This window comes from Dipteris shenzhenensis, chromosome 7, assembly GCF_047967505.1.
Source record: "Dipteris shenzhenensis isolate YYH24624 ecotype China chromosome 7, Dip_SZ_1.0, whole genome shotgun sequence".
NCBI classification, from domain to species: domain Eukaryota; kingdom Viridiplantae; phylum Streptophyta; class Polypodiopsida; order Gleicheniales; family Dipteridaceae; genus Dipteris; species Dipteris shenzhenensis.
The window spans coordinates 9,919,468-9,946,599 of record NC_141602.1 but is presented as its reverse complement, the minus strand read 5'-3'; the positions used below and the strand labels follow the sequence as shown (position 1 = coordinate 9,946,599).

General features: G+C 43.6%; 1 protein-coding gene across 4 annotated transcripts in view; it reads right to left on the bottom strand.

Annotated features, from left to right (window-relative positions):
* Positions 1 to 27,132, bottom strand: part of LOC147899924 (RNA-binding (RRM/RBD/RNP motifs) family protein) — a 69,979-nt gene that overhangs the window by 24,699 nt on the left and 18,148 nt on the right. For 2 of the 4 annotated variants that reach the window (XM_087377553.1, XM_087377554.1), the window contains 4 exons: positions 13,087 to 13,184; positions 1,325 to 1,376; positions 1,016 to 1,086; positions 842 to 932 (listed from right to left, as the gene is read on the bottom strand). In XM_087377553.1, coding sequence (XP_087233679.1) covers positions 842 to 932; positions 1,016 to 1,086; positions 1,325 to 1,376; positions 13,087 to 13,184 — 312 coding nt within the window. The remainder of the gene's footprint in view (positions 1 to 841; positions 933 to 1,015; positions 1,087 to 1,324; positions 1,377 to 13,086; positions 13,185 to 27,132) is intronic. The other 2 variants (XM_087377555.1, XM_087377556.1) reach the window with 1 other exon arrangement.

Below are 27,132 nucleotides of genomic sequence, written 5' to 3'. Positions count from 1 at the left end.
AGAGACTCTTTGCTACATGGCACAACCTTCAAGTTGAAATCATCCATCTTGCACCCATGTGTTTTTTCCAAGAGGAAGGGACTTTCATTAATGCTTGAAAAAAACCAACCATAAAAATCAGTCAAACATGGAATGCTGATCGTGGAAGAAATGCTAGAAAAAAAACTGACTGTCTAACCAGCTTGTTTTTAGAGAATCCCACCTCAAGCCTAGGGAATCTTTGAGTACCCAAGTTGGAGGACTATACATCCAACGAATGCCTCGCAGAAACATGCCAAGCCTTTCAAAGATAGCCATGTCTCTCAACGGTCGTCTGAGATCCTAACGTCCCACACTCCCAAATGGAGCGCAGGGTGTAGATCATGTCTTGCCATATGGCTACTAGGATGGCTGCCGGGGGACCCTGTGGCCCCACTGCATCAGGCAACCCAAAATCTTCCGAGCATTCCATCTTGCAACCTAAAAAACTCTCTGCATAGCTACAACAAAAATTAAGTTTTTACAACCAAGGATGTGTGGGCATCTTGACATTTCAAAGTCATCAATGTTGATAAGGCAGCCTGCTATAGGCCAAACATGAGAAGTATAGACACAGCAGTTCAGGATTTTATATGGATTTATTAGAGCTTGATGAATAACAAAGAACACGTAATATTTGAGAACAGCAAGATATGGTATCGGACAGAGACCATATTATTTCCTTGGCTTCAACTATGTTGATTGGCCAGTACTTTTCCACCCTAAAGGCAGCCTAACACAACAAAATTCTCCTTTAAAACTCCCGCAGCTTTTTCTCAAATCTAAAAACTTGAGTTTAAAATGAAGCCACGTTCTTACTCACCCAATCTGCGTGGAATCCACCCTGGCATCAGTAATTGTCGATTGTAATCTACCAAAATTTGAACGCCATCTATAGTGATATGGTGAGCTTCCTGTTTATGCATGTATATGTCAAAAGAGAGCCACAAACAACCATAAGGAACAAGGATCAAAGTTACAATAATGTTGTGCTCACCTCATATGCACGTCTCATTTCCTTTTCTGTTTCGAACTCTACAAAAGCATACCCTTGAGATGCTCCAGTAACTACCACAAGATTAAGTAAATAAGCTGCATTCATTTTGTCATTTAGACATGGAAGCTGCAAAAAGAATGATAAAAAATGAACACACCCATGGCTTTCACTAAGTTCTTTAAGAACCGAAGTTCGCATAGATAGCACCAATGTTGGCTACAAAATGTGCCACCTAACGTTCTTCTTTACTCGGAATCATGAGTGACATATGAAGGAAGACAGGCTAGAAACAAGCATTGCTCAACTCACCAATGTCTCGAACGAGCCGCAAATTCCTCACTCTCCCATATCTGCTCATAACCTGCTTGCCAATATGCAACATCACCAAGAGAAATCACAACTAGAGAGAATTTATGTAATTACTCAAAACCCGAGCACACAAAGAGGAAGCATGTGTAATACCAACATCAAACCCCCTTATTTGTTGTAAATTTTGATTTTAAAAAGTTAACAAAGTGACTCCTCAAATCAAAGCAGGTGATAAAGCAAAGGCATTACCTTAAATAATAATGAGGATGTAGTGGTTGTTAACTAAGAGAAGTCTTATAGCATATATTTTTTTAATGACGATGCGAGAAAACACAACCAACATTAACATAATCAGCCAGCTCACATATATACATACCTTCATCAAGCTAGAATATATCCAATCTTACAAATTAAAATTTTTATAAAACAAGCAAAAGAACAAAGGAAACAAGGTGAATGATATATCTATCAATCATTCATCAGGCCTGCCCCTGCCTCAGTGAAGTGCGCAGAGCGAGTGTTAAATTGAAGGCCCCAAATTCAGGAAGGGATGATGAAGATTAGAGGTGTGCAGAGAGGAGTAAATGCGAATGGCCCAAAAGTCATAAAAGGATCATCAATACTCTCTGCCAAGATTGGGCAGCTAATGGGAATTTTGAAAAACCCAAAAAACCTTAAAAAAAGGATTTTTCCCCTTTGAAGACCGAATCGTCACTAAGGCCTTCCCTCTAGGGAAAAAGGACGTTTGTAAGCGACTTTAGACAAAATTATGAGTAAATGAGAAAAATAAAAAAGAAGAAAAAGAATTTAATAAGCAAAGCTACGCTTATGTTCTCATCAGTACATATAAGCAAATGGTGGTAAAAGAATGGCTCAACAAACAAGAAGTGTTCCATATTTGGATTCAACCAAACAATGAGACCGGGAAAACTTTAAAATTAAGTTATTCACACATGAAAATGTGAATCGAATCAAACAATAAATATGAAGACAGGTAAAGAAAAACTCACTTAAAGATGATTGTAGTACATCGACATACCTAAATTTGGAAATCTTTTTCAAAACTATCTTCAAATATGGACAACTCATTGTATAGGTGGTAGCACGTAATTTATCCTCACAGCAAAGCACTACATCGTGCAATGTCTTTCTTGAATTATTTCATTCCAGCAACAATCAACAAAGGTCTGGTCCAAAAGTGGCAAATTTTTGTCACCGTCACCCACATAAAGGCCCTCACACCCTAATGTACAAACAGGAGATGACCAACTTTAATAGATTGTGCCTTGATGAGCACAATGATTGATGCAATAGAAACCCAACCTTATGAAGAGACAAGAGAACATGCAAAATGCAACAGGCACGTGCAGCATGGTAGAAAGAGCCATTATTAAGAAAGCCTGTTCTAAGTACAAGGAGATTTTCCATTTGCACACTCATTTCTCTTACACGGATGTTGAGAGTGTAAGAGTCACCATGCGCATATGCACAAGTGGAAGCAATAAACTCATAATTAGCTCACACTCATGAAGATGACGACGATGAACAATTGATAGTTTCACACTGATGCAGCCAAAGAACCTCCACAACCATAGGCTCCAAAGCTCCTTCTCATGGATAGAGAAGAGATGGATCAGAAGTGATTGCGAGAAGAGTGCAACTCTCACCTTTTTCTAGCCTCGTGGGCTGGAAATGGCCCGATTGCTTTAAAGGGAACACGACTTGCGAACTCATCGACTGCCACATACCATGTGGCCTACAACTCTAGATGAAGCCATCCTATCCTACTTAATGTCATAGGCTCCAATTTCCCATGGATGGAGAAGATATGGATAAGAAGTGATGGAGAGATGATCCAGCTCACCTTTTATCCCCCAATGGGCTAGAAACGGCCCAACTAGTTTAGGAGGATAGGACTTGCGCATAAGAGACACCAAATAAGATTAAGAGTAAAAAATAAAAACAAACAAGAATGACTTGGTAAGGAAAACCTCACGATATGAACTGAGTTATTGATCATCCAGGCCAGCAATGTGCTGCTCTTTCTGTGTAAGAGGTCATATGGTTTAGATGCAAATCCAACCAACACTAGGCCAAGAGCACAAACAGCCATGTATTGCAAAGTCCAAACAAGAGAGGAGACTACACTCAATGGCCATTGTCGTGGATGCATCCTCAAACTAATAATCAACTTCACTCAATGGCCATTGTCGTAGACTTCACAAGCAGTTGTAGCTTTATTGAAGAGATTTTGGACTACCTTTTGATTAGCCTTCTCCTTTAGTGCTAGCCTTTGTCATGGCTGAATCTGCCCTTCACCTCCGGAGTGCTGACAGAAACTCAGTACGAAGACTTTGTATAAATGGATGCTCAAATATGTGTGGGTGTGTGGGTGTGTGGATTTGTATGTGTGAGAGCATATTTTTATACTATGGTCTACACCCACTGTTGGGCGCTGATGACGTCAGTGAGGATGTCATAGTAGCTAGTCCCTGCTATGCATGATGGAGTTTATGGTGAGTGACTATCATGAGATTGAAACTGCACTATGTTGTGTTTTTAAAGGATGAGTTTGGGAATGTTCTCGGATTCATCTAGGTATGTATATAGGTATAGAGCACTAGACTAGTACAACAACAAATACAAGGCTAACAAGCAAACGTCCAAATTGAGGCACCCTCCTCACAACACCCTTGGAAGTGAGATCGATCGAGCAAGTAAGAAGATGACAAAGATAAAATTTTTGAGAGTTTGAGTGAGAGAGGAGGAGAGCACAGTGACACACAAGTTAGGGGATAAGCAATGAGTAATGTGTAGTTTGAGTGAGAGAGGAGGAGAGCACAGTGACACACAAGTTAGGGGATAAGCAATGAGTAATGTGTGTACCTCCCCAAGCACACGGTAGACCTTTTATATTAATGGATAAGGTTACAACCACTAAGTACACTGTACTTAGTGTACCTAGCAAACAAATGTACTAACTGTACTTAAGTGTACTAACTGTACCAGGGTGGCATTAGTGCCTTTACCCCCACAACCTCCCACTTAAAGGCAAAGTGCCCTTAAGTAAATAAAAAAAAACAGCATATACACAATGGAGTACATAGCCCAGTTGGGCTCATCCTATACCCATCAAGTGTCGACAGTGTGCTAACCGCTCTGCAGGCAAACCTTTTGTCAACAGATCTGCTGGATTGTCATCCGTATGAACCTTGACAAGCTGAATCAGCTTATCATCTATCACCTTTCTGATGAAGTGATACTTCACATCAATGTGCTTTGTCTTTGCATGGAAGACAGGGTTATGTGCCAACTGAATAGCACTCTGGCTGTCACAATGCAACAATGGAATATCACCTGTAATGCCCAAATCTCCCACTAGCCGAGATAGCCATAAGGCTTCCTTGCATGCCTCTGTAGCTGCAATATATTCAGCTTCAGTGGTGGACAAAGCTATGCACTGCTGTATCCTTGATACCCACGACACTGCACCTCCTGTGAATGTATATACATAACCGGTAGTAGACTTTCGGTTATCGGGATGACCAGCATAATCTGAATCAACAAAACCATGCACCTTTGCATCCTGCTTGCCAAAGCATATGCACAACCCTTGTGTGCCCTTCAGGTATCTCATAATACCTTTCACTGCCTCCCAATGCTTCTTACCAGGGTTTGCCATATACCTGCTAACCATTCCCACTGCAAAAGCAATATCAGGTCTGGTAGCAACCATGGCATACATGAGACTGCCACAAGCTGAAGCATACGGAATTTTGGCCATCTCAGCCCTGTCAACATCTGACTGTGGGCTGTCCATTGCACTGAGTTTCACATATGGAGGCAATGGAGAACTAAGAGTCTTCCCCTTCTCCATGTGAAACCTTTGCAAAACCTTGCCAATATATTCTGACTGAGACAAGTACAACAACCGCTGTTTCCTGTCTCTCCGTATCCGCATGCCCAGTATGTGATTTGCATCACCAAGGTCCTTCATATCAAAGGCCTCATGCAATCTCCTTTTAAGATCATCAAGCTCTTTACGAGCTTTACCTGCAATAAGCATGTCATCCACATACAAGATAAGGATGAGTAAGCTGCCATTTGCAGCCCTTTTAGTATAAAGGCAGTGATCAATATCACTTCTCTTGAAACCTTGGGACCTCATGAAGGTATCAAACTTTTTATACCACTCCCTTGGTGCCTGTTTGAGCCCATAAAGACTCTTCTTTAACTTACATACAAGTGACTCCTTGTCCTTGACTGCAAATCCCTCTGGTTGCTGCATATAAATCTCCTCTTGAAGATCTCCCTGAAGAAAAGCTGTCTTCACATCCATTTGGCATAATTCCAAATCCTCACATGCAACCAAAGCAAGTACAGTCCTGAGTGTAGTCATCTTGACCACTGGAGAGAAGATCTCATCAAAATCTACACCATATTCCTGCTTAAATCCTTTGACTACCAACCTGGCTTTATACCTTGGCTTAGCATCAGGTGTGACTTTCAATCTGTATACCCACTTGCATGGTAGTACTTTCATACCCTTTGGCAGATGCACCAATTCCCAAGTACCATTTTTATGGAGACTGTCCATCTCGGACTTCATGGCTAGTTCCCATAGCCTTTTATCATGCATTTGCACAGCTTCCTTGTAACAGGAAGGCTCCCCACAATCAGTAAGCATTATAAAGTCTGCCCCTGGAACAAACCTTTGTGGCTGCCTTGTCCTCCGAGTGGACCTTCTGACCCATTGGTCTTGCTGTCCAGCCTGGTTTTCACCTAAAACAGGTGGCTGTTCCATCAAATTCTGTGGCAAAACAATGTCTGGAACATCTTCCACATGTGGTACATCATTTAAGATGTCTTCCGCCATAGCGGGCTGTCCATTTGGACCTGCTGCAGCCTGTTGTGGCTGATTTACAGCTTGCCTGAACTCTACAGAATGTCCCAAATCATCAATGTCAATATCTGACACATGTGAGGGCTGTTTTACAGCTTTAAACATGCATGATTCATCAAATAAGACATCATTGCTGCGTACAATTCTTCTACTGACTGGATCCCATAGGCGGTACCCCATCTCACCCTTGTCACCATATCCAAGAAATATGCATTTAAGAGACTTAGGATCTAGCTTGTTGCGCTCTTCTCTGCGTATGTGCACGTACGCAGTGCAACCAAAGACCCTTAAGTGCTTATAGGACGGAGATTTCCCTGTCCAAAGCTGTTCAGGCACTTCGCCTGCTAGCCTCTTATTAGGCGACCTATTTATGAGATGTACTGCTGTCTTCACAGCCTCAGCCCAAAATCCATAAGATAAAGCAGCATGTGACATCATAGAGCGGACCTTTTCCTGTATAGTTCTATTCATGTGCTCTGCTGTACCATTTTGCGGTGGACTGTAAGGAACAGGGAGTTCCCTTTGAATACCTCTAGCATCACAGAAATCACTGAATGCTTTAGATAAATACTCCCCTCCATTGTCTGAACGCAAAACCTTCAGTGTTTTGCCTGTCTGGTTCTCAACCATGGCAAGCCATTTCTGAAACACTGTAAAGACCTCACTCTTCAGCCGAAGAGGATACACCCACACCTTCCGTGTGGAGTCATCAATGAAAGAAACAAAATACCGTGCACCTCCAAGTGAAGGACTAGGCATCTCACACACATCTGTGTGTACAAGCTCAAGCTGAGCATCCTTATGTCCTATTTTCCTTTTATGAGGGCACTGTAATTGTCTGCCATAAATGCAATGCTCACAAAATTTAAGATCAGAAAATTTGAGAGACGGTAAGTAGCCAAGACGAGCCAACTGCTCCATTCCACTTATGCTCATATGTCCCAACCGGCTATGCCACATAGAAATATTCGGCAGCTCGGTTGCATAAATATCAGCATGATTACATACATTGGCATGAAGAGAATACATAGTGTCAACCTTGGGACCTTTGGCAATAACCAAGGCACCTTTGGTGACCTTCCATAAACCATGACCAAAGCTGGTCACAAAACCTTCATCATCCAACATACCAGTAGAAATCAGATTTTTCTTGACTTCAGGAACATGCCTGACATTGTGTAGCATAAGCTGAGTACCATCGGCAAATACAAGCCTCACATCTCCAATGCCAACAATATTGCATGCATGATTATCTCCCAGAAACACGACTCCATTACTGCCTCCTGTGTACCTGACAAACAACTCTCTGTAAGGTGTAACATGGAATGAGGCACCTGAGTCAATAATCCAAGAGTGCATATCTGCAAGACTGCCTGCATGAAGAGAATGAGCATCCAAAGTAGAGAGAAAGAGAACCTCTCCCTCACTGTCATCACCATGTGTAGAATGAATTTCTTCAATCTTCACTGTACTCTTGCCCTTGCTTACTGGTACTATTGCCTTTGCATCTGCATCAGATTCCTTGGCCTTGTCTCTCTTATCATTCTTCAGCTTATAGCATTGCTTCTTTGTATGTCCCTTCTTGCCACAGTAGTGGCACTCAATATCTTTGTTGGAGCGGGACTTGCTCCTACTCTTTCCCTTTTCCTGGGATTTACCCCTTTGCTGATTTCTTCCCCTTGCATTCAAGGCATTGTTAGGCTTTGACACATTCTGAGCTTTCAGCTTTTGCTCTTCCTGCATAATCAGCCCTGTAATATCTGCAAAACTTATAGAAGCATTTGCATTTGTAACAGCCGTGACGAACGTATCCCAACTCTCAGGAAGGGATATCAAGAGTGCCATACCCTTGGTTTCCTCGTCCACCACATACTTCTGATTTGCAAGCTGAGTTATGATAGAATTGAACTCATTCAGATGTGCATCAATGGAAGTGCCTTCCTTCATCTTCAGGTTGAAGAACTTCTTCAACCAATATATTTTTGTTGCTGCACTTTGCTGCTCATATGTGTCCTGTAACTTTTTCCACACACCCCAGGCAGTATTCTCACCATCAACATTCCAAACAACACTCTCATGGAGTGACAATTCAATGATGGATTTTGCTGACAAATCAGCCAGTGCCCAAGCATCATCTGTCATGCCCGTGGGCTTTACACCTTTGTGCACTATTGGAGCATGAAACTGCCTGAGAATAAGAACATTCAGGACCATCTTTTTCCACATAGGGTAGTTAGCAGCACCCTGCAACTTCTTGATGTTAAGAAGTGAAGACTCCGATGATGAAGCCATTATAATCAGCAAATAAACAATTCAACCCAAGTTTGGGTGCCTGACTCACTGCAAACCAAGTGCACACTTGCACTTGAACTGTGCTCAAATATTTAATTCCCGCAGCGGAATAAATAGGAACTGAAATGCACACAATATCTCCCACTTAAACAGAGATGTATCACTGTTTACTGCTTGCTGCAGTTTCAGTACAGCAACTCTGTTTGCATCATTTAATGCACTTTTGTACAACCAGCTTATCTCTGAAAAATCAGAAGCATTTGCCCTTGTAAAATCAGTAAAAAATAGCAATAATAAAAGCTTTTTGTACCGCTGTACGCTGACTGAATTCAGTCAAACCTGTTGACTTTTAGCTGTCCTTGACTGTACCAGAAAGTACAGCAACAGATTTTCACTGTTTAACAGTTCAATGTCATGAATTTCAACCTCCTTGACACTCCTAAAACTGTATTTAACAGTTTAGGACAGAAATTGGGCAAAAGCCCCTTGACTGGAGGTAAAAAAAAAAAATCACAATTTCACTGCATTACTGCTCTCCTGACATTTATAAGGCATATGCATAAGTCTCTGGCAAAAAAAAACATTCCCTTTGCAAAAGCCCCTTGTTTGACTAGCACATTCCGTGCTGAAGTCTGCATTCACTTCCTGTGTACCATTGGTCACAAATGCATTTAAATCTGCAAAATTCAATCTCCAATGTGGAGTCAGAGACGCAATTCCTGCGTACACAAGCCCAATGTAGGCTCTGGCTACAAAAACCCCCTTGACTCTGCAAAGGAAATTGAGGATTTCCTCACACAGTGGCATACAAGCTCACTGTATTTGCATCTGACACTAAAGATGCTCAGTTAGAGCTCACAGGACCCTGTGGCTGTTCCTGCACCTGCAAGGACAATTTTGTACCTGCTGTACAACTGTACTACTGTCTGTACCTGCTTGCACGCATCCCAATGCAAAAAAAACTTCTGCTTCTATCCTGTCACTTGTTCTCTCAAATCACATTCTTATCCGCAAAGAACAAAGATGTACCTTGCTGTATTTCTGATTTTTCAGACAAAGAATCTGATTTTCATTTTCTTTTTCTTCGTCAGGTGCGCTATGAAAGGGAAAAAGCCTCTATACCAGAGGAGGTGCGCAAGACGAGGATTGAAGAGGGAAGGCTAGTCGGAGGCAGATGGCTGTCGGCCCACAGCCGACAGTCGGCAGTCAGCTGTAGGTCGACTGTCGACCTGTTAGAGGTCGGCCCTGTCGGCCTTGCTCCTGGCCGACAGAGATGCGCGCGACAGCACGCCTGTATTGCGCGCTTGCCTGCAGTAGATGCGCGCGACAGCGCGCTTCGCTTGCGCGCTTATCTGCTCCTCCACACCTCCTGCTGGCAGTCCTTGCGCCCGCGTGCTGCTTCTGACCTTGCCTTAGGCCAAGACTAGTGGCCTTCGGCTGCTCTTGCAGATGTCCAGCCGCAGCTTAGCTGCCGGCTGCTGTTTGCCCTTGCCACAGCAGACGGCTGTTATGCAGCCGACCCCTGCTCAATCCCTCGCACGACCTGATGTGACAGCAAGCTGCACGCCTAGCTTCAAAACGCGCAATGAGGTAGATAGACTCGTGCGCAATGCAGCCGCCTCGATGGCTCCTGGAGAGCTACTCCTTCGAAGAAACAAGGACGAGCTGAAAAATGAGATAGACGGAGAGAAGAGCTAGAAGAACTCGGAGGGAGAAGGGGGATGGGCAACCCGGAGAGGGAGAGATTGTGTTCCTCGCTCTGATACCAGTTGAGAGTTTGAGTGAGAGAGGAGGAGAGCACAGTGACACACAAGTTAGGGGATAAGCAATGAGTAATGTGTGTACCTCCCCAAGCACACGGTAGACCTTTTATATTAATGGATAAGGTTACAACCACTAAGTACACTGTACTTAGTGTACCTAGCAAACAAATGTACTAACTGTACTTAAGTGTACTAACTGTACCAGGGTGGCATTAGTGCCTTTACCCCCACAATTTTGACATGCTTCAAAAACATCATGACTCCAACAAGACCCTACCTGGCCCATTCACAACTTCGATTGCTCACGTATCTGTACTGAGTTAGGGAATATGGGGGGGCGTAGCAGCCTACCATGGATAGCTCTATCCTCCTCTATGGCACTTGCAGCAGGAGGAGACCACAGGTGCTGGTATGCACGTACAAAGAGATGGTTTGAGCGATTGGGGTTCCACATGGATAGACTACCTCCCTTCCAATATAGCATGGATGCTCCGTTTTCTCCCCTCTTATCACACGAGGTCAACCAGGTTATCCGTAAGGATCTACTATGAGATCGAGTGAACTCCCAGTGAAGCTTAGCTTCTACAGAGATCACTTCTTACATATCACAGCGGAGGGTTTCATTGACCCACCACAATACACACAGATTCACCTACCCCACTCGCTGAGGATCTCTCTTGGGCAGTTCCGAGTCTCTTCACACAGACTTTGCATCGAGAGCGGCAAAGCAGAGCGACTACCCAAGGAGAGGTGCATATGCACACTATGTGACATGCAGGAGGTTGAGACAGGAGCATTTCATCTTCAAGTGTCCTGTGTACTATGAGATCCGAGGGTGTTTCCACTGCCTCTTCAGGGATAGTTACGGGATTTTGGCATGTTTTCTCTCCTACCCAGACCAACGGTGTTTGGCAGGTTTCATTCACGAGGCACTTAGACACCGCAGAGGATACTTCGAGCACGGAGACAAGAGCAGACTTCTTCCTCGGCTGATCCCTCTCAGAGCTCTATCACGGAGTTCTTTCAGCTAGATCACATGGATCCCCACGAGACAAGGCCTCAACATGACCGTAACCCGGAGCCTGTGACCCGACAGAGGAGCATTTCATCTTCAAGTGTCATGTGTACTATGAGGACGGTGTTTCCACTGCCTCTTCAGGCATAGTTATGGAATTTTGGCGTGTTTCCTCTCCTACCTAGACCAGCGGTGTTTGGCAGGTTTCATTCATGAGGCACTTAGACACCGCGAGAGGATACTCCCAGCACGGAGATAGGAGCAGACTTCTTCCTCGGCTGATCCCTCTCAGAGCTCTATCACGGAATTCTTTCAACTAGATCAGATGGACCCCCACGAGACGAGGCCTCGACATGACCGTGACCCAGAGCCTGTGACCTGTCGACACACAGATCACACTTGGGGACATCCCCTCCTTGTTTAGAGTCGGAGCCCGATTGACGGGGGTCACAGTAACCCTGGTCAGACGTAGAGCTACAACCAGGAGACGTGCCAGAACCGCACCTCTGAGTGGCCGACAGCACTCTATTGCCGACTTCATGCCTCCACTGCCTCATCCATTCTGATATCTTGCTGCTACCGATGATGATGATGATATTGATGACAATGCTAAGATTGATATATAGTCAACCATCGACATGACTATGTTGTACTTAGGACTTAGTACTGCCATTCTGTACTTTTTGCATTTTGCATTGGTATGGACGCTCGTTTAGTAGCTCCACTACCACAACTTGTTGTATCAAGATTTTCACAGTCTCATAGACCCATCGGTCTTCCGAAGACTTTAATAAACTTTCTTTCTTTCTTTCACGGAAAATTCTAGGTTGAGTCTACCCTATCCCACAATACTAGTCTACGTAACAACAGATTGTCTCATAGCACCACCAGCAAGACACACAATCCACAAGGCCATAAATGCAAATCTCGTGTTACTTTTCGTAGCCTTTGATCTTCTCTGTAGGACACACAAAATTTACCCCTCTACCAATAACCGTAGCATTGTCTTCATGAAGCTCTTATGTTTTAGTGATCGTTTTTCAGGCATTGTATTCTTGCAAGCACCACCTAATTTCCACTAATGCTTTTATCTCGTCTATTGAAAGATGAGAGCTCTATGTTTCTTACTTAGTTACGGAGTGGCAATTGCCTCACCTTCTAGTGATATAAGCCCTATTTCTCCCAAAGATGCTGCAATCGTGTACCTAGAATTCCACCTAAAAAGCAAAACAAGACACAAATTTTGAAACTAGACCTTGAAGTTGTCTTCTTTGTTTTTTAACCTTGTATTTTATGATCCTAAATAGGCTGAAATTTGCTACAAAGCAAAGCGACCATTCTTCGTCACATTTCTAAAACTATAGCTCTTAGGGAATGCGATGGCATTCCTAACCTAAGATAAAAATCACTCCCACCCTTAAAATTTGATAACCCCATGGATCCCACTTTTGACAATCAATTCTAAAGAATGACAAGCAGCAAGTGACACTGGACTTTTAGAAATGCATTGAAATTCATGTTTACAAGCAACAAACCAATCATTGGCATTTGAAGGGAAGACTCAAATTTCAACCACGAGAAAGCTAACATCAAAAGAGGAAACTATACTAGGCTACTGCTACACCCAAGTGGTTCTTACTTTTCCATCAGCCACAACCAATTTATAAAGCTTTTGTTCCTATTTTCAAAATATTGAACTTATCACAACATGCAATATACATAGGTAATGATTGATAAATAACTTGGTAAATTTTGAAGTTTCAAAATTTGATATGCATGAGACACCCACCGCTTCAAGTGTCACTTCTGTTGTGTCTCTTGACAAACGCCCAACAAAAGCAATGCAATAAGGGTTTCCTTCAGCTTTAGGATCACCCATTGGATCATCTACAAACATAACAAAGTAACATATGCCATCGAATATTTTTAGTTTGAGAAACGACACATTAGTATATATATACCTTTGTAAATCTAGAATATATCCAATTGTACAAATTCAGATTTTTGTTCTAAAGTCCAAAATTCTAAAATGAAAATAAAAGAGAAAACGGAAGAGACAAAAATGAGCTAGCAAAAAAAAAAAGGAAAAAAAAAAAGTAGACATACTAGCAAGCAAAATAATACTTATGTCGTCATCAATGCCAAGAAGTTCAAAGGAGATAGTTGGAGAAACGAAGTCACACAAAGCATATGTATACAAGTTTGCTTCTAAACTTATATGGTAAAAGGACCTTTATTATCTATGTATTGATGGCGAGCTATCAATCTCAAATTTTATATGACAAACAAGAACTCACACGATGCAGTATGAAAAGAGAATAACTTCCCGTTGCTAGGCTGCATTCCACCCATCCCCTCCAAGGCCATTTCCTCACCCTCCCATGTGCATATACCTCCCCCAAGCTCTCCTCATTGCTTTCCCAAGCTGCTCTTCACCCGTGCCTAAGGTCTTCCTCGTCTCTCCACCTCCATCCCCATCGGCTTCTTGCCCCGCAAATGCATGCTTCTAACAAAGATTCAAAGCATCCAATTGCGTGAGGTATATTATATACCTTCATAAGACTACAATATATCTAATCTTACAATTAACTTTTTTATAGAAAAAGAAAAAGAACAAAGGGAAGAAGGGAGTTTTACCGAAGAATTAGAGACCAAGCTCCAAGATCAATGGATGCCAAGAGAAAAGGTTGTGAAGGCTGCAGACCTTGGAGGCTAGATGCTCAAGGATGCCACGGCACTAACTTTGATCATCCAAATGACTACGAATTTAGTGCTTCCTCACATCTAAATTGGTAGTGACACCAATTGAGGCCTAGACAATTCTAAGGGATCTTTTTGAGACCAATAACAACAAAACGCATTGTTACTCTACAAAATCAAATGTTCACACTAAAGCTCGATGAGGGGAAACATGTCAACAATCACTTGTTGAAGCCGAAGGTTCTAAGAGATCAACTCACAACTATTGATTAGAAAAGGACAAAAATCACTTGGCCATGCCATGGTCAACAAACTTACCAGGGGCTACAATGGGTTGGTGACAACCCAAATAACTAGAGAAAGATCGAAGACAAGCATGTTGGAGGAGCTTGGTCCATTGTTGCTCCAAGAGGAGACTTGCCGCTCCACAGAAGTTGTTTGAGGAGCTAGCAATGATAAGGCATTTATTTCTTGGAGTAAAGGGAAGGGTAATGGAAAGGGCAAGCCTAGGCAAGGTAAACCAAGGATAAGAAGGACTTTTTCAAGAATGGGATGCTTCAAAAGGTGGTGGTAAGAAGAAAAAGTAGGGCTACTACTGTGATCAGCCCAGACACTTGGTGCAAGATTGGAGGAAGAAAAAGCAGCCCCAAAAAAAGAGGACTTGTACAAAAAGGAAGATGGCAAACTTTGTGAAAGAAAATCTTTCCTTTAGTGGTTACACCCAATAGCCCTAAGATGGGATAAGTATACCAAGGAGTGACAATGCTCATGTCTAATGTTGAGTAGTGGTCCACAAGTCGGAATTCCTCTATGAAGCTAGAGGACAAAAAAGGTTTCTCAAATTGTGCCAAGGACAACGCGGGTCTACACCATAAGAAACAAGGAAGAAGATGGCCACTCTAAGAGAGGCACTTGGCGACATCAACTGAAGCTTGAGCTCACAGGTATAAAGGAATGTTGATCTAATGAATACAATAGCAAGCAACAAGATGAAGATCAACCAAGTTATGTTTTCTTTTGTGCATTTTGTTGATTTTAGTTACATTCTGTGGGCTAAGCGTTTGTTCAAGTGGAGTTTAAGACCTCCTAGACAAACAAAGGAAGTGTTCTCGTGGCAAAATGCATTTGAAACGTTATGCTTGGTGGTTAAAGAAGTTGGTATCACAACTCCACAAAGATGTTGTCGACAGATGCAACTAATTTGAAGGATTTTCCATAGGGGGCCAATCGCATATGGCGAGAGAGTAGCATCAAAACCTAATTGAAGACTTTGTGTCAAAGACCATGATGCCACAAGAACACAGAGTACCTTGGTCGGCCAAGAGCTCTGCAAGAGTTGCTACGAGTAACTCTAGGATTTTGAGAAGGAAATTTCTTAGTGACGATCTACATGGAGCAGTCACACACATCTCACTGCACGTGTTTCGCAATTTGAGGTTGTGGATGGTGTTGGATATTGAAACAAACCTAGGATGCTATGTTCTTAGTAGGATATTTGTTGTTCCTCGTTCTAGGTGGCGAAAGCTGCATGGTTATTGTCAATTTGAGTATGGCTTACTCACCTATGGAATGCATGAGATGGTGATTCTATGGATGGACCTAATAGTGGCAGCCTAGGTACCTTGAAAATTCTTATGGGGTTGTGACTTGGATTGGTAATGCCACAAGCATGCGTTGTATTTCTACCTATGATCCAAATCGGTTTTGGTTATTCGAGTACAACCTAGGGCGGGACCTAGAGGTGCAAGTTTGAACCCACGTTTGAGGATGCCTCCGAATTGTTCAAAGTTCATTGTAACATGCCTTCAGTTTTTCCACGGACACTTATATCATTTAAGCTGATTTATTTATTATACAATTTATGCACATGTTTACTGATCACATTGCCTTCGGTTTTTCCATGGACATTTATTTCATTTCAAGCTGATTTATTATTTATACTTTTTATGCACATGTTTACTGATCACATATGTGAGTGTGTGTGTTCTATGTACAAGACTTCACACAACCAGCAGGTTATCTACATCAAATACAACTTGGTGCTCACTTTTAACTTCAAAGATATATATTTCTGTGGTTCATACACCATGAGACTAGACCATCCTACTATTGTAGAGTTATTTCACAACCTGCAAGGTTGAAGGGCTTAGTATGATCACCCTACCTATCAGCACGCCACATGAGAGTGGGAATTCACAGGGTTTTCATATCCACCCGAAGGATCTATACACCTTCAAACTAGGCCTTGAGTATCAACATTGGTGAGCTAGGTATTAATGCTTGGTTTACAAGCACAAAATGCAATTACATAGATTAAAAATAAGAGATGGACGTAATCTCTAGAACCAACAATCTTATAAGATAATTCATATTTAACCCGACCACTCATATGCACATTAAGTAGAATACAATGAACCGTAATTGCCTTCAGTTTTGGTTAAGGTTAATTCTGAGGAGTCTAGCTTGAGTTATGTCCCTAGCAAGCCAAGATACATTAAATGTTGAAAGCTAAACGTGTAATTGATTGTGTGCATGGGTAAGGGGGGCATAGGGCAGAAAAGTTAAAAGAAGGGTAGATATATCACTTGATTAAATTATCCTAATTATTAGGTTAGAAATATTTCTTTGAATAAACAAAAAATTAATTCATCTTAAAAGCTGGTTTTTAGCTTTTCAATTGATTTTCATACCTTTTTTAGCTTAATCTTATTTCTGTTGTTGAGATTTGGGGAAGTATACCTGTTCTAATTCATCCTTGCATGATTCTATGTGTGATTTGAGGCTTGTTCTTCTAAAACCAGCAAGCCCCCTCTCTCTTCCACCATTGCTTGTGCAACCCAAGTGCACCCTGCTGCTCCCATAGCAACTGCAGTTTTTCTAGGGCATTTCCTGCTGCACTTTTGGCACCTCATCTCCATCCCCACCTTCAAGAGCAGCCTCCAAGCACCTCTTGCTACGCACACACCTAGAGCTGATTGTGATTTGCCCCTAGCCTCTTGCTGCTTGAGGTTTTGTACTTTCACAACTCTCAAGCTCCCTGCACACTGTTCAAGCTTATCCACACCTTGTTTTACCGATGTCTACTTGTTGCATGCTCGGTTTCTACCAGCACTGATAGAGAAAGAGTGCTTTTTGCACTGAATGTGGCATCTGGCACTTTCTTGGACCTGGTGATTGCCCAGAGTGATTGTGATTTGCTAAAGAAGCACATTGATAAATTGTGATAAAATCTGGGACCTTGTTTTGGCAACATTGGCACTTCTTGGCACTTTCCCTTGACAATTCCACAGTTCTGGACTGTTTGGGCATCTGCTGGAAACTTATGCCTATCTTTGATGGAGGATTGATGTCAGTACCGTGATTTGATGCTAGTTCTTGACTTTGGGATTGGATACTAAACGTGGATAGTGCCTGTGGCAGTGCCCTCGTGGAAGATTGGTTCGGTTCTTAAGTTCTCTGTCTGAGGTTTGGCATCTTTCAGCGGTGATCTGTGGTTCTACCTACTTCTTGGCCTCCCAAAGACATTATGGCACAGTTAATTGTCATCTCTCATTGTAATTCCTATTTGTTAAAGGAGAAGAAAGTATTCTTGATTCTCTCATTGTTTTCTATTGTTTCCATCATGAATTCTGGATACCACTATATTCAAAATCCAGGTATTATTGGAATACCAAGCGCTTAGCTCTTGATGGGAGGCATTCTTGTTCTCACCCACAAGTGTCGCCATATCTGTGCTCTGACCTTTCTTTACTTTATTTTTTACACCAAGTGTGGGTGATGGGAGTAATTGTAGTTATACAGTTTCAGTATATTAATCGAATGTTAATTAAATAGATTTCTGGAAACATGCTTCCAGAGTTCCTTTTAGGGTGGGTGTAGGCTCCCAGTGGTCACTGATAGGGGGTGTTGCAATAGTCGGGTCACTGCCGCACCCAACGAGGAATACGAGGGAGCAGCACACCTACATTAGAACTGCCATGTGGGCACATTTCATAGTTGCCACATAGGCGGATCTATGAGAGATGGGGGTTTGTGGGGCCCCCACAGCCCACACGGGAAGCAAACAGGCTGCCACATGGGCAGCATGACTTGTCCAGTCATGTGAACTGGGGTAGGGCTGCATGAAAGGCCCAGCATGGTGAGCTGGAAGGGCAGATGCAAAGGCTGGGCAGAGCCCAAGTTTGGGGCTGAAGCAAGCCCCAACAAAGGGGTTGGAGGGGATATGTAAGGCCCAGGTCAGGTCACCCTGAAGCAGCAGGTCAGCCAGGGCCCTAGAGGGGTAGGTGGCACAGTAAGTAAGCATGTCGGCCTGCAGACTGGTTGGCCCAGTGGGGGTAATCTTTTATATCAGATTTGTCCACTTAGACCAATAAATTTACATGGTGTTTTTGGCTGTCTGCATGCTTGTAAACAAACTGTGACTTTGAAAAGTCTCCTGCTGCAAGGGTTAGGCTGTTAGACGTAAGCCTATAACCATCATGGTTTCCCATGATACTCAACCACTTAAACTGCGTAAAACTCAACTCAATGACCATATATATGCATCCGAGTAAAACTACTGAATTAAACTTAGCCTTCCATTATCTTAATTGAAACTCAAAGTTTGCATGTGTTTATTCCAAATCTCTTTCCAACATCTAACCTCAAACCCATCACATAACAGTTATCTAACAATATTTCAAATGGAAACCATATAAACAGTGTTAGAATAGGAATGTCTCACAAATATATGACAAGTACATCAGATCTGTAAATCTTGGCTAAAGGTAGGGGACATGCCGACATGGAGGGAACGTCGCCACCTAGGGCTGTTATGACAGCCCCTTGAAGCCCTAGCAACAGCCAGCCTTTATATACCACAGCACAGACGGTTGCAAATGTCTGGGAGGCTATATTGCCTCCCATGTTAGGGAAGGTGCTTCAAAAATGAAAAAACTTCCGGATATGTGGACAGCAAGGGGAACTGATATGCATGTGCTGGGCAATGCCCAAACGTCAGAAGTAAAGGGTTGGATTCATGGAGCGGGATATGGGGTCACCTAACATGGAGACATTGTCTGCTAGGAGACACCTCTGGATTCTCCTCCATGGGGTCTACCTTCTGGCCTGCTACCACACCTCATGTAAGAAGTACCCTAGCCTTTGGGAAACCTGGAGCCAGCAGAAACTTAGTAGTCAAGTGGATGGCCAAAAGCACTTGCAGATTTCTGTAATCCCAGCTATCTGAAGCCCTACAGAATATGAAACCGGCCTTCAATACATCAAAGGGCAGTAAAACTAACACATAACCAGTCAACACTGTTACATTAACAATTCAGCAAAAGTATTACCAGCAGATTGGGAGCTAAGTGCCCCTGCACCAAAAGACAAAGGCACAGATTGGCCCCAAACCTTGGCGCCCCTTTCAGTATTTCTTTAATTAAGTGAGAGGCCCTGAAATCCAGGCTACATAAAGGATACACTCCTTACACCTGGGGGCATTCCACATCCCAATGGGCATCCACATACCCCACTCCTGGCAGTAGGTCTCCATCCCTACTCTAGGAAGCTTGCACACAGCCCAGAACTGTTACTAGCAGCCCACTCAGCCACTCAGTTCCCCACAGCTGCCACTAGTGCCCAACTAGTCATCCATCTGCTAGAAAGGGAAAGCATACACAAGCTTTCTCCTCTGACCAGGACTGCCATGACCAATAGTCTCTTACCCTATTGGGTCGCACATATCCTGATATAACAAATTGTTTCCCATAAGAGAAATGGCATCACAACACAGCACACACTATGGCAGTCACACCTGTACCATCCCTCTCGGGATTCCACGGATACTTCCCATTCCAAGCATGGATTCCCGACCCTTGCTCAGCAAAGAGCGAGGCTGTACCAAAAATGTGCCGTCTGCCTAGCAACCGTTGCCTACATGTGACCCATTTCCTAGAGAAACCAAAAACATGTTCCCACACGGAACATGTTACTTGCCAAAGCCAACAAATATGATACACAATGAATTCATTCTCACTAGCATTCAATGCTCTTTACACTCTCAGTAGGCATCAATGCCTCAAGCAACTCCCCTGCTGGGCTTTGTTCTCATCATCCTTCTAATATGCATCCAAATCTGTCCCGAGAGCTAGCAAGAAGTCTAGAAATTGTTACTAGCAATCCCAAGCGGGATCACACAACTCTCCTGCCAACCTCCTCTGGACCACTAATGTGCCTCAAAGAAATGAAAAACAGCTTACATGACCAGCCTGCAAACTTGAGAGTCAGCATCTCTCACAGAAGGTATCCACCATGTATCTTCCTGCCTGCAATGGCTCCCCATTTTGGCTCACAACTAGGAGCAACTCCTAGAGAAGGAACCGGGCAATCTTATCCAGCCCAAGAGAAGAAAGAGTGAGCCCTTCCATGAGCCCAAGCCTTCGTGAAACGAGCTGTCACTTGAATGTTAGCATACAAGCTGCTGTCCGTAAGACGTTTCCCCAAAGCTGACCATACATGTAACGCAACAGCCCGTGCATAGGCATACAACTGTTCATACATGCATCCACAATCCATACTCAGGCCGTACTCAGCTTGTAAGCAATCCGTACAATAGATAAAGTGCTTGTACCAATACGTACGTCTGGTAGCTGTACCAGCTTCCAACACAATCCGTACACACAACCGTAAGCCCACATGCTGAGTCCCGTGCGGCCATTCTGTCATACACACTCTAGTACACCAACTTCACCCCCGTCCATACACACAACCAACTTGCCCTTCGCTCCCGTGTGTGATCCAGCCCATTACTGCTCATCAGCCCACCCAACCTTCAGGCCCGTCAGCCCACGTAATGACCAGCCAGCCCGCCATGTGCTCCCGTGTGCACCGTCTCTCCCTCTTTCCTCTGCTCCCCCCATTACGTGCGCCCGTCGCCATTTTTCTTCCCAAGGCCTTCTAAGGCCTTCCTTTCCAAAGAAGGCCTGCATGGACTTGCCACATGGCAACCCATGCCTTGGGTTGCCCCCAAGGGTCTCATTTGCCCCTAGGCCCCCTCTGGTGGGGCCTTTTTAAAAGCCCACCAAGGACCAACTTCAAAACCTAAGGGTATTTTGCCCCCTTTCTGGTCCAAACCACAGAAGTCACTCCCAAGGCACAATTTCTAGGGGTTCTAGAACACTAAGCAACCCTTGAGCACGCTCTTAGTTTTCCCACGGTCCTGTCAGCATGCAGGCCAACATGCATGCGACAAAAACCACACCCTTGTGACAGAATGATATGAAGTCTGGACTCAAAAGCAGCATTTTGTTTGTATGATGGTGAACATGATTTCTGCCCAGATGGTCTAGTGTGTAAGGCACGGAAAGGGGCAAATTTGGTGAAGGGCCAAAGATGGCTAAAAAAGATGGAAGAGGGTAGGGGAGAGGAAGAGGGAGGAGAGAGAGAGATAGGAGGAAAAGGGGTAGAGGGTGAGGAGGAGAGAGAAAAGGGTGGGGAAGAGAAAGATAGAGAGATTGGAAGAGAGAGTGAAGACAGCACATAGGAGGAATGAGGTGGGAGTAGATACAATTAGATGTCACATCAAAAGTGTACAATGAGGGGTGGATGGGGACTTATATAGTCCCTCCACATTCCCCACGAAGAGGCCTCTAAATTAGCCCCTTTTCCCCCTTCATTACAGCCATCCCTTCCCATAGAATTTTGCCCTCAAAATTTTACATCCTGGCTGTCCAAAGAAAAAAAAGTGCAGCAAACAGCAACTAGGAGATAGGGGTGGTCCTAGACAATGCTTTCTGGCTGTCATAAATTCTCATCCTCAGAGAGTCCCCGCCACTTGATAAGATACTCTAAGTACATGGTCTTTGAAACGCATGATTCGCTCCGGGACATAGAGGATGTGACCCTCCTCATCCATAGGTGGTAGTTGAAGAAGAGCTTGGACATGCTGTCCTACATGCCGCTTCAGCAAGGACACACGGAAAACATTATGAATCTTGGAGGTACTGCGTAGCTCCAACTCATATGCCACCTCTCCAACTTTGCGGATGATCTTGTAGGGACCGTAAGACCTATGAGCAAGCTTCGTGTTAGTAGTACCTTTCAGCCAGGCATAACGGTTCTTATGGAGGCATAAATGTACATAATCTCCTTCTTCATAAGACAGATACCCCCTGCGTTCATCCGCATACTTCTTCTACTTGGCTTGGGCATCCTGCATATTCTTCTTAGCCAATTGTAGAAGGGCATCCATTCTTTCCAAGTCACTTCTTGCATGCTGATTTTTCACAGCCGTGTCTGGAATAATAGGTGGCATCCCAACCTTGCATCCATACATTGCTTCAAAAGGGCTCATGCCAATAGAAAGGTGCTTGGTACTATTGTAACAAAATTCAGCAAGAGCCAACCACTTATTCTAGGGCCTTTGTGTATCATGTCTCAAGTATTCCTCCACTCATTTGTTCACCCTTTCTGACCATCCATCCGTCTCAGGGTGGTACGCAGTGCTAGGTGTGAGAAGAGTACCCATAAATTTTTGCATCTCCGTCACACTGACAATTTCCTTGAGGGAAGCCATGATGCTTAAAGACATGCTCAATAAAATTGCCAAGCAACTTGTGATGTTGCATACCAGGTCTTATTGGGTATGAAGTTAGCTTGTTTTGTCATTTTTGTCATTCTATCCACCACCACATAAATGCTATCCCATCCCCTCTCTGTAGAAGGCAACACTGTGATGAAATCCATAGCTATGTGAGTCCATTTGCCTTCTGGAATAAGTAATGTGTCTAAAAGACCTGTGGGTAGCTGGCTGTCCACCTTATTCTGTTCGCAAGGCAAGCTTTCAATGACATATTTAACCACATACCCGCCACATGCCATCCCAAGTGAAGCTCTTTTTTATCTTTTCATATGTCTTGATGATACCCGCATGTCTTGCCATAGGAGATAAGTACATTTCGTGCAAAACCAGCAGTCTATACTTGGAGCCTGGCACAAGATAAATTATGTCCTTGCAGTACAGCAGCCCATTATGCAACTTAAATTTAGCATAGTGTTGGCTTGAAGGCTCCTGTAACTCCAAGAATATGGGAACTGTCTTTGAATTCTGCATATATTTCCTGAATCTCATGAATCCACTCCTAATAGATGGTGGAAATCGCAAATAAACTACAAGCCCACATTTTGGCATCGGCAACCACATTTTATTTCCACTTCCTGTACTCAATGTCAAAATCGTAGGACTGAACTGCAGCCAACCACCTCTTCTACTTCATGGATAAATTGCCCTGCGTAAGAAAGTACTTGAGTGTCCTATGATGCGTCTTAACCTTCATCTTGCCACCGTACAGGTAATGGTGCCATTTCTCGAAAGCATGTAGGATAGCCAACATTTCCTGATAATAAACATGATAATTCAATTCCTTGGCCTCAAATTTTCTGCTCTCGAAAGCTATAACTCCATGCTCTTGTCTCAAAACAGTCCCCAGGCCTTTGCCACTTGCATCTATCTCTACAATGAAGGGCCGTAAGAAATTCGGGCATACAAGTACAGGTGCATTACTCTAGGCATCTTTGAGGTCCTCAAAACTGAGTTGTGCTTCTTCTGACCATTTGAAAGCATCATTTTTCAACAAGTCAGTGAGAGGGGCTGCCCTCTTGGCAAAATGTTCAATAAATCTCTTGTAAAAATAAGCAAGACCCCAAAAGCCTATGAGTTGAGTGGGATTCTAAGGCTGTGGCCACTCCCTTATGCATTTGAACTTGGCTGGATCCACCCGAATTCCATCCCTGCTCACAATATAACCAAGATAGCATCTCATATACGTCCTGTACAAACAAGGAAAGTGCATTGCAAGTACTCTTAGAGTCTAGACTGTATCAGTCTGTGACAATGCATAGAATTCAGCCAAGTACTGATCCCAAATGAGTGGAGATACGAAGGTAGTAACCATCAATTCTTTAAAATCCCTCCATGTGGTTGGCCTTTGAGGTGAATCCCTCATATTCCGCACCACGTGTGAGCATAGTCCTGCATATGCATACCTACAAAGTGAAGGGGGAAAGGGAAGAGGGAGAAGAACAACCGAGAGAGAGTGAGAGAGAGAAGTAACACTAAAGATGCGGGTGTGAAGTGATGAGCCACACCACAAACTCATAGGTTTTATTAGGATTAGGTTTTTCACCCTATGACTGTCTTAAGACAGTCATAGGTGTCATATCTTTAATAAAGGGGTGGCAATGTGCCTTTACCCCAACAACCTCCCACCTAAAGGCCAATGTGCCTAAAGGGAGAAAAGAATAAAAATTACAGCAATATACAGTTACTGTATACAAGACCATAAAATAAGAATGGTCTCATCCTAATCCCATGATGTGGCGGCAATGTGCAAACCGCTCTGTAAGCAAGCTCTTAGTGAGCAAATCTGCAGGATTATCATCAGTATGTACCTTCACAAGCTCAAGTCGCTTGTCTTCCAGTACCTCCCTGATGAAATGGTATTTCACATCAATGTGCTTTGTCTTTTGATGAAAGACCGGATTCTTTGCCAACATGATAGCACTCTGACTATCACAATGCAAAACTGGCATATCTCCTGTAATGCCCAAATCTCCCACCAGCCGAGTAAGCCATATTGCTTCCTTGCAAGCCTCAGTGGCTGCAACATATTCAGCTTCAGTAGTTGATAGTGCAACGCATTTCTGCAACCGAGACACCCATGAGATAGCACCTCCTGCAAATGTAAAAATATAACCGGTAGTAGACTTCCGGTTATCTGCATTCCCTGCATAGTCTGAATCTGTAAAACCATGCACCAATGCATCCTGCCTACCATAGCATATGCACAAATCTTTGGTACCCTTGAGATACCTCAAGACACCTTTCACTGCTTCCCAGTGCCGCTTGCCTGGATTTGCCATATACCTGTTGATGACTCCCACCGCAAAAGCAATATCCGGACGAGTGGCAACCATGGCATACATCAAAGAACCAACTGCAGATGCATACGGAACCTTGGCCATTTCAGCCTTATCATCATCTGATCTGGGGCTGTCCTTACTGCTGAGTTTTAAATGTGGAGACAACGGGGTACTAATAGACTTCCCCCCCTCCATTTTAAACCTCTGCAGTACTTTGTCAATGTACTCCTTCTGTGACATAAACAAAAGTCCCTTGGACCTGTCACGAGTAATCCGCATGCCAAGAATATGGTTTGCATCACCCAAGTCTTTCATGTCAAAAGACTTATGCAGTTGTTTCTTCAAAGCACTAATCTCATGCTGAGATTTACTGGCAATTAACATGTCATCCACATAGAGCATGAGTAGCATCAAACTGCCATCCTTTGCCCGTTTGGTGTACAAGCAGTGATCGGTCTCACACCTATGATACCCTTGGGACTGCATGAAGGCATCAAACTTCTTGTACCATTCTCTTGGTGCCTGCTTGAGTCCATACAAGCTCCTTTTGAGCTTACACACAAGCTGCTCTTTCCCTTTAACAGCATATCCCTCTGGCTGACTCATATAGATCTCATCATGGAGATCTCCATGAAGAAAAGCAGTCTTCACATCCATCTGACATAAATCCATGTCCTCATGAGCAACAAGAGCTAACACTGCTCTCAAAGTAGTCATCTTGACTACAGGGGAAAAGATCTCATCAAAGTCAATGCCCTTCTCCTGCTTAAATCCCTTGGCAACCAATCTGGCCTTATACCTCGGTAAAGCATTTGAATCCACTTTGACTTTGTAAACCCACTTGCATGGCAAAACCTTTCTGCCTGCAGGTAGCTGCACCAAGTCCCATGTATCATTTTGAAGTAGGGAGTCCATTTATGACTGCATGGCTTTCTCCCACTTCCTTTTCTCTGTTCTTCCCATAGCTTCCTTGAAGCTGGAAGGCTCACCACAATCTGTCAGCATAATAAAATCAGCCACATTATTGGCTCCTGGGACAAACCTGTCAGGAGGCCGTTGTACACGGGTGCTCCTCCTAACAAAATGTTCCGTATTAGGCTGCTGTCCAGCCTGTTCGTCATGCATGACGGGTGGCTGTACCACCATATTTGGCTGTTCTACAACCCCATTTGCTGGCATATGCTGTGGTGCATCATTGGCAAAATTATCTGGCTGATTTTCAGCCTGTATACCCTCTTGAACAGGGTTATCTGCAGCAGCCTGCTGCTGCATATTAATGGGCATTCTTTGCTGTCCGACATCATCATAAATAACCCTCCTGTATTCCATAGGTTGCACGGGTTCTTTGTGTACACTATCCTCTTTAAAGATGACATCATTGCTGCGTATAATCTTCCGTTTGACGGGATCCCATAACCTGTACCCCATTTCACCTTCGTCACCATAACCCATTAAGATGCATCTGAAAGACTTTGGCTCCAGTTTGGTGCGCAGTTCTTTGCGTACATGAGCAAAGCACTCGCAGCCAAACACACGTAAGTGCTTATATGAGGGTGGCTTGCCAAACCACACCTCCTCTGGCACTTTCAACTCCAAAGCCTTGTTTGGCGACCTGTTAATAATGTGAACTGCTGTTTGCACGGCTTCTGCCCAAAAGCCATGGGGCAATGCAGCATAAGACAACATACATCGAACTTTCTCCTGAATAGTTCGATTCATCCGCTCACTTACACCATTTTGAGATGCATTATGAGGGGCTGTGAGTTCCTGTTTAATGCCCTTAGCTTCGCAAAACTGCACAAAAGCATGTGACACATACTCACCCCCATTATCGGATCTGAGGCATTTCAGCCTACGACCTGTCCGATTTTCAACCTGAGCGCAAAACTTCTTGAAAGCATCTAAGGCATCGCTTTTATGCTTCAAGAAATAGACCCACACTTTGCGTGTGGCATCATCAATAAAAGTAATGAAATACTTTGCACCCCCTAGTGATAACTCTGGCATTTCACACAAATCAGTGTGCACTAGATCAAGCGGTGCTCTATTTTGGGGAGTTCTCCTCTTATGAGGAGTCATAGAATGCTTGCCAAATATGCAATGATCACAAGTAGGCAAATCTGAAAATGAAAGAGACGGAAGATAACCCAAACGTGACAGTTCTTGCATTCCTTTAACGGACATATGTCCCAACCGGCTATGCCACAATGAAATCTTTGGCAGCTCGGTTATGGCA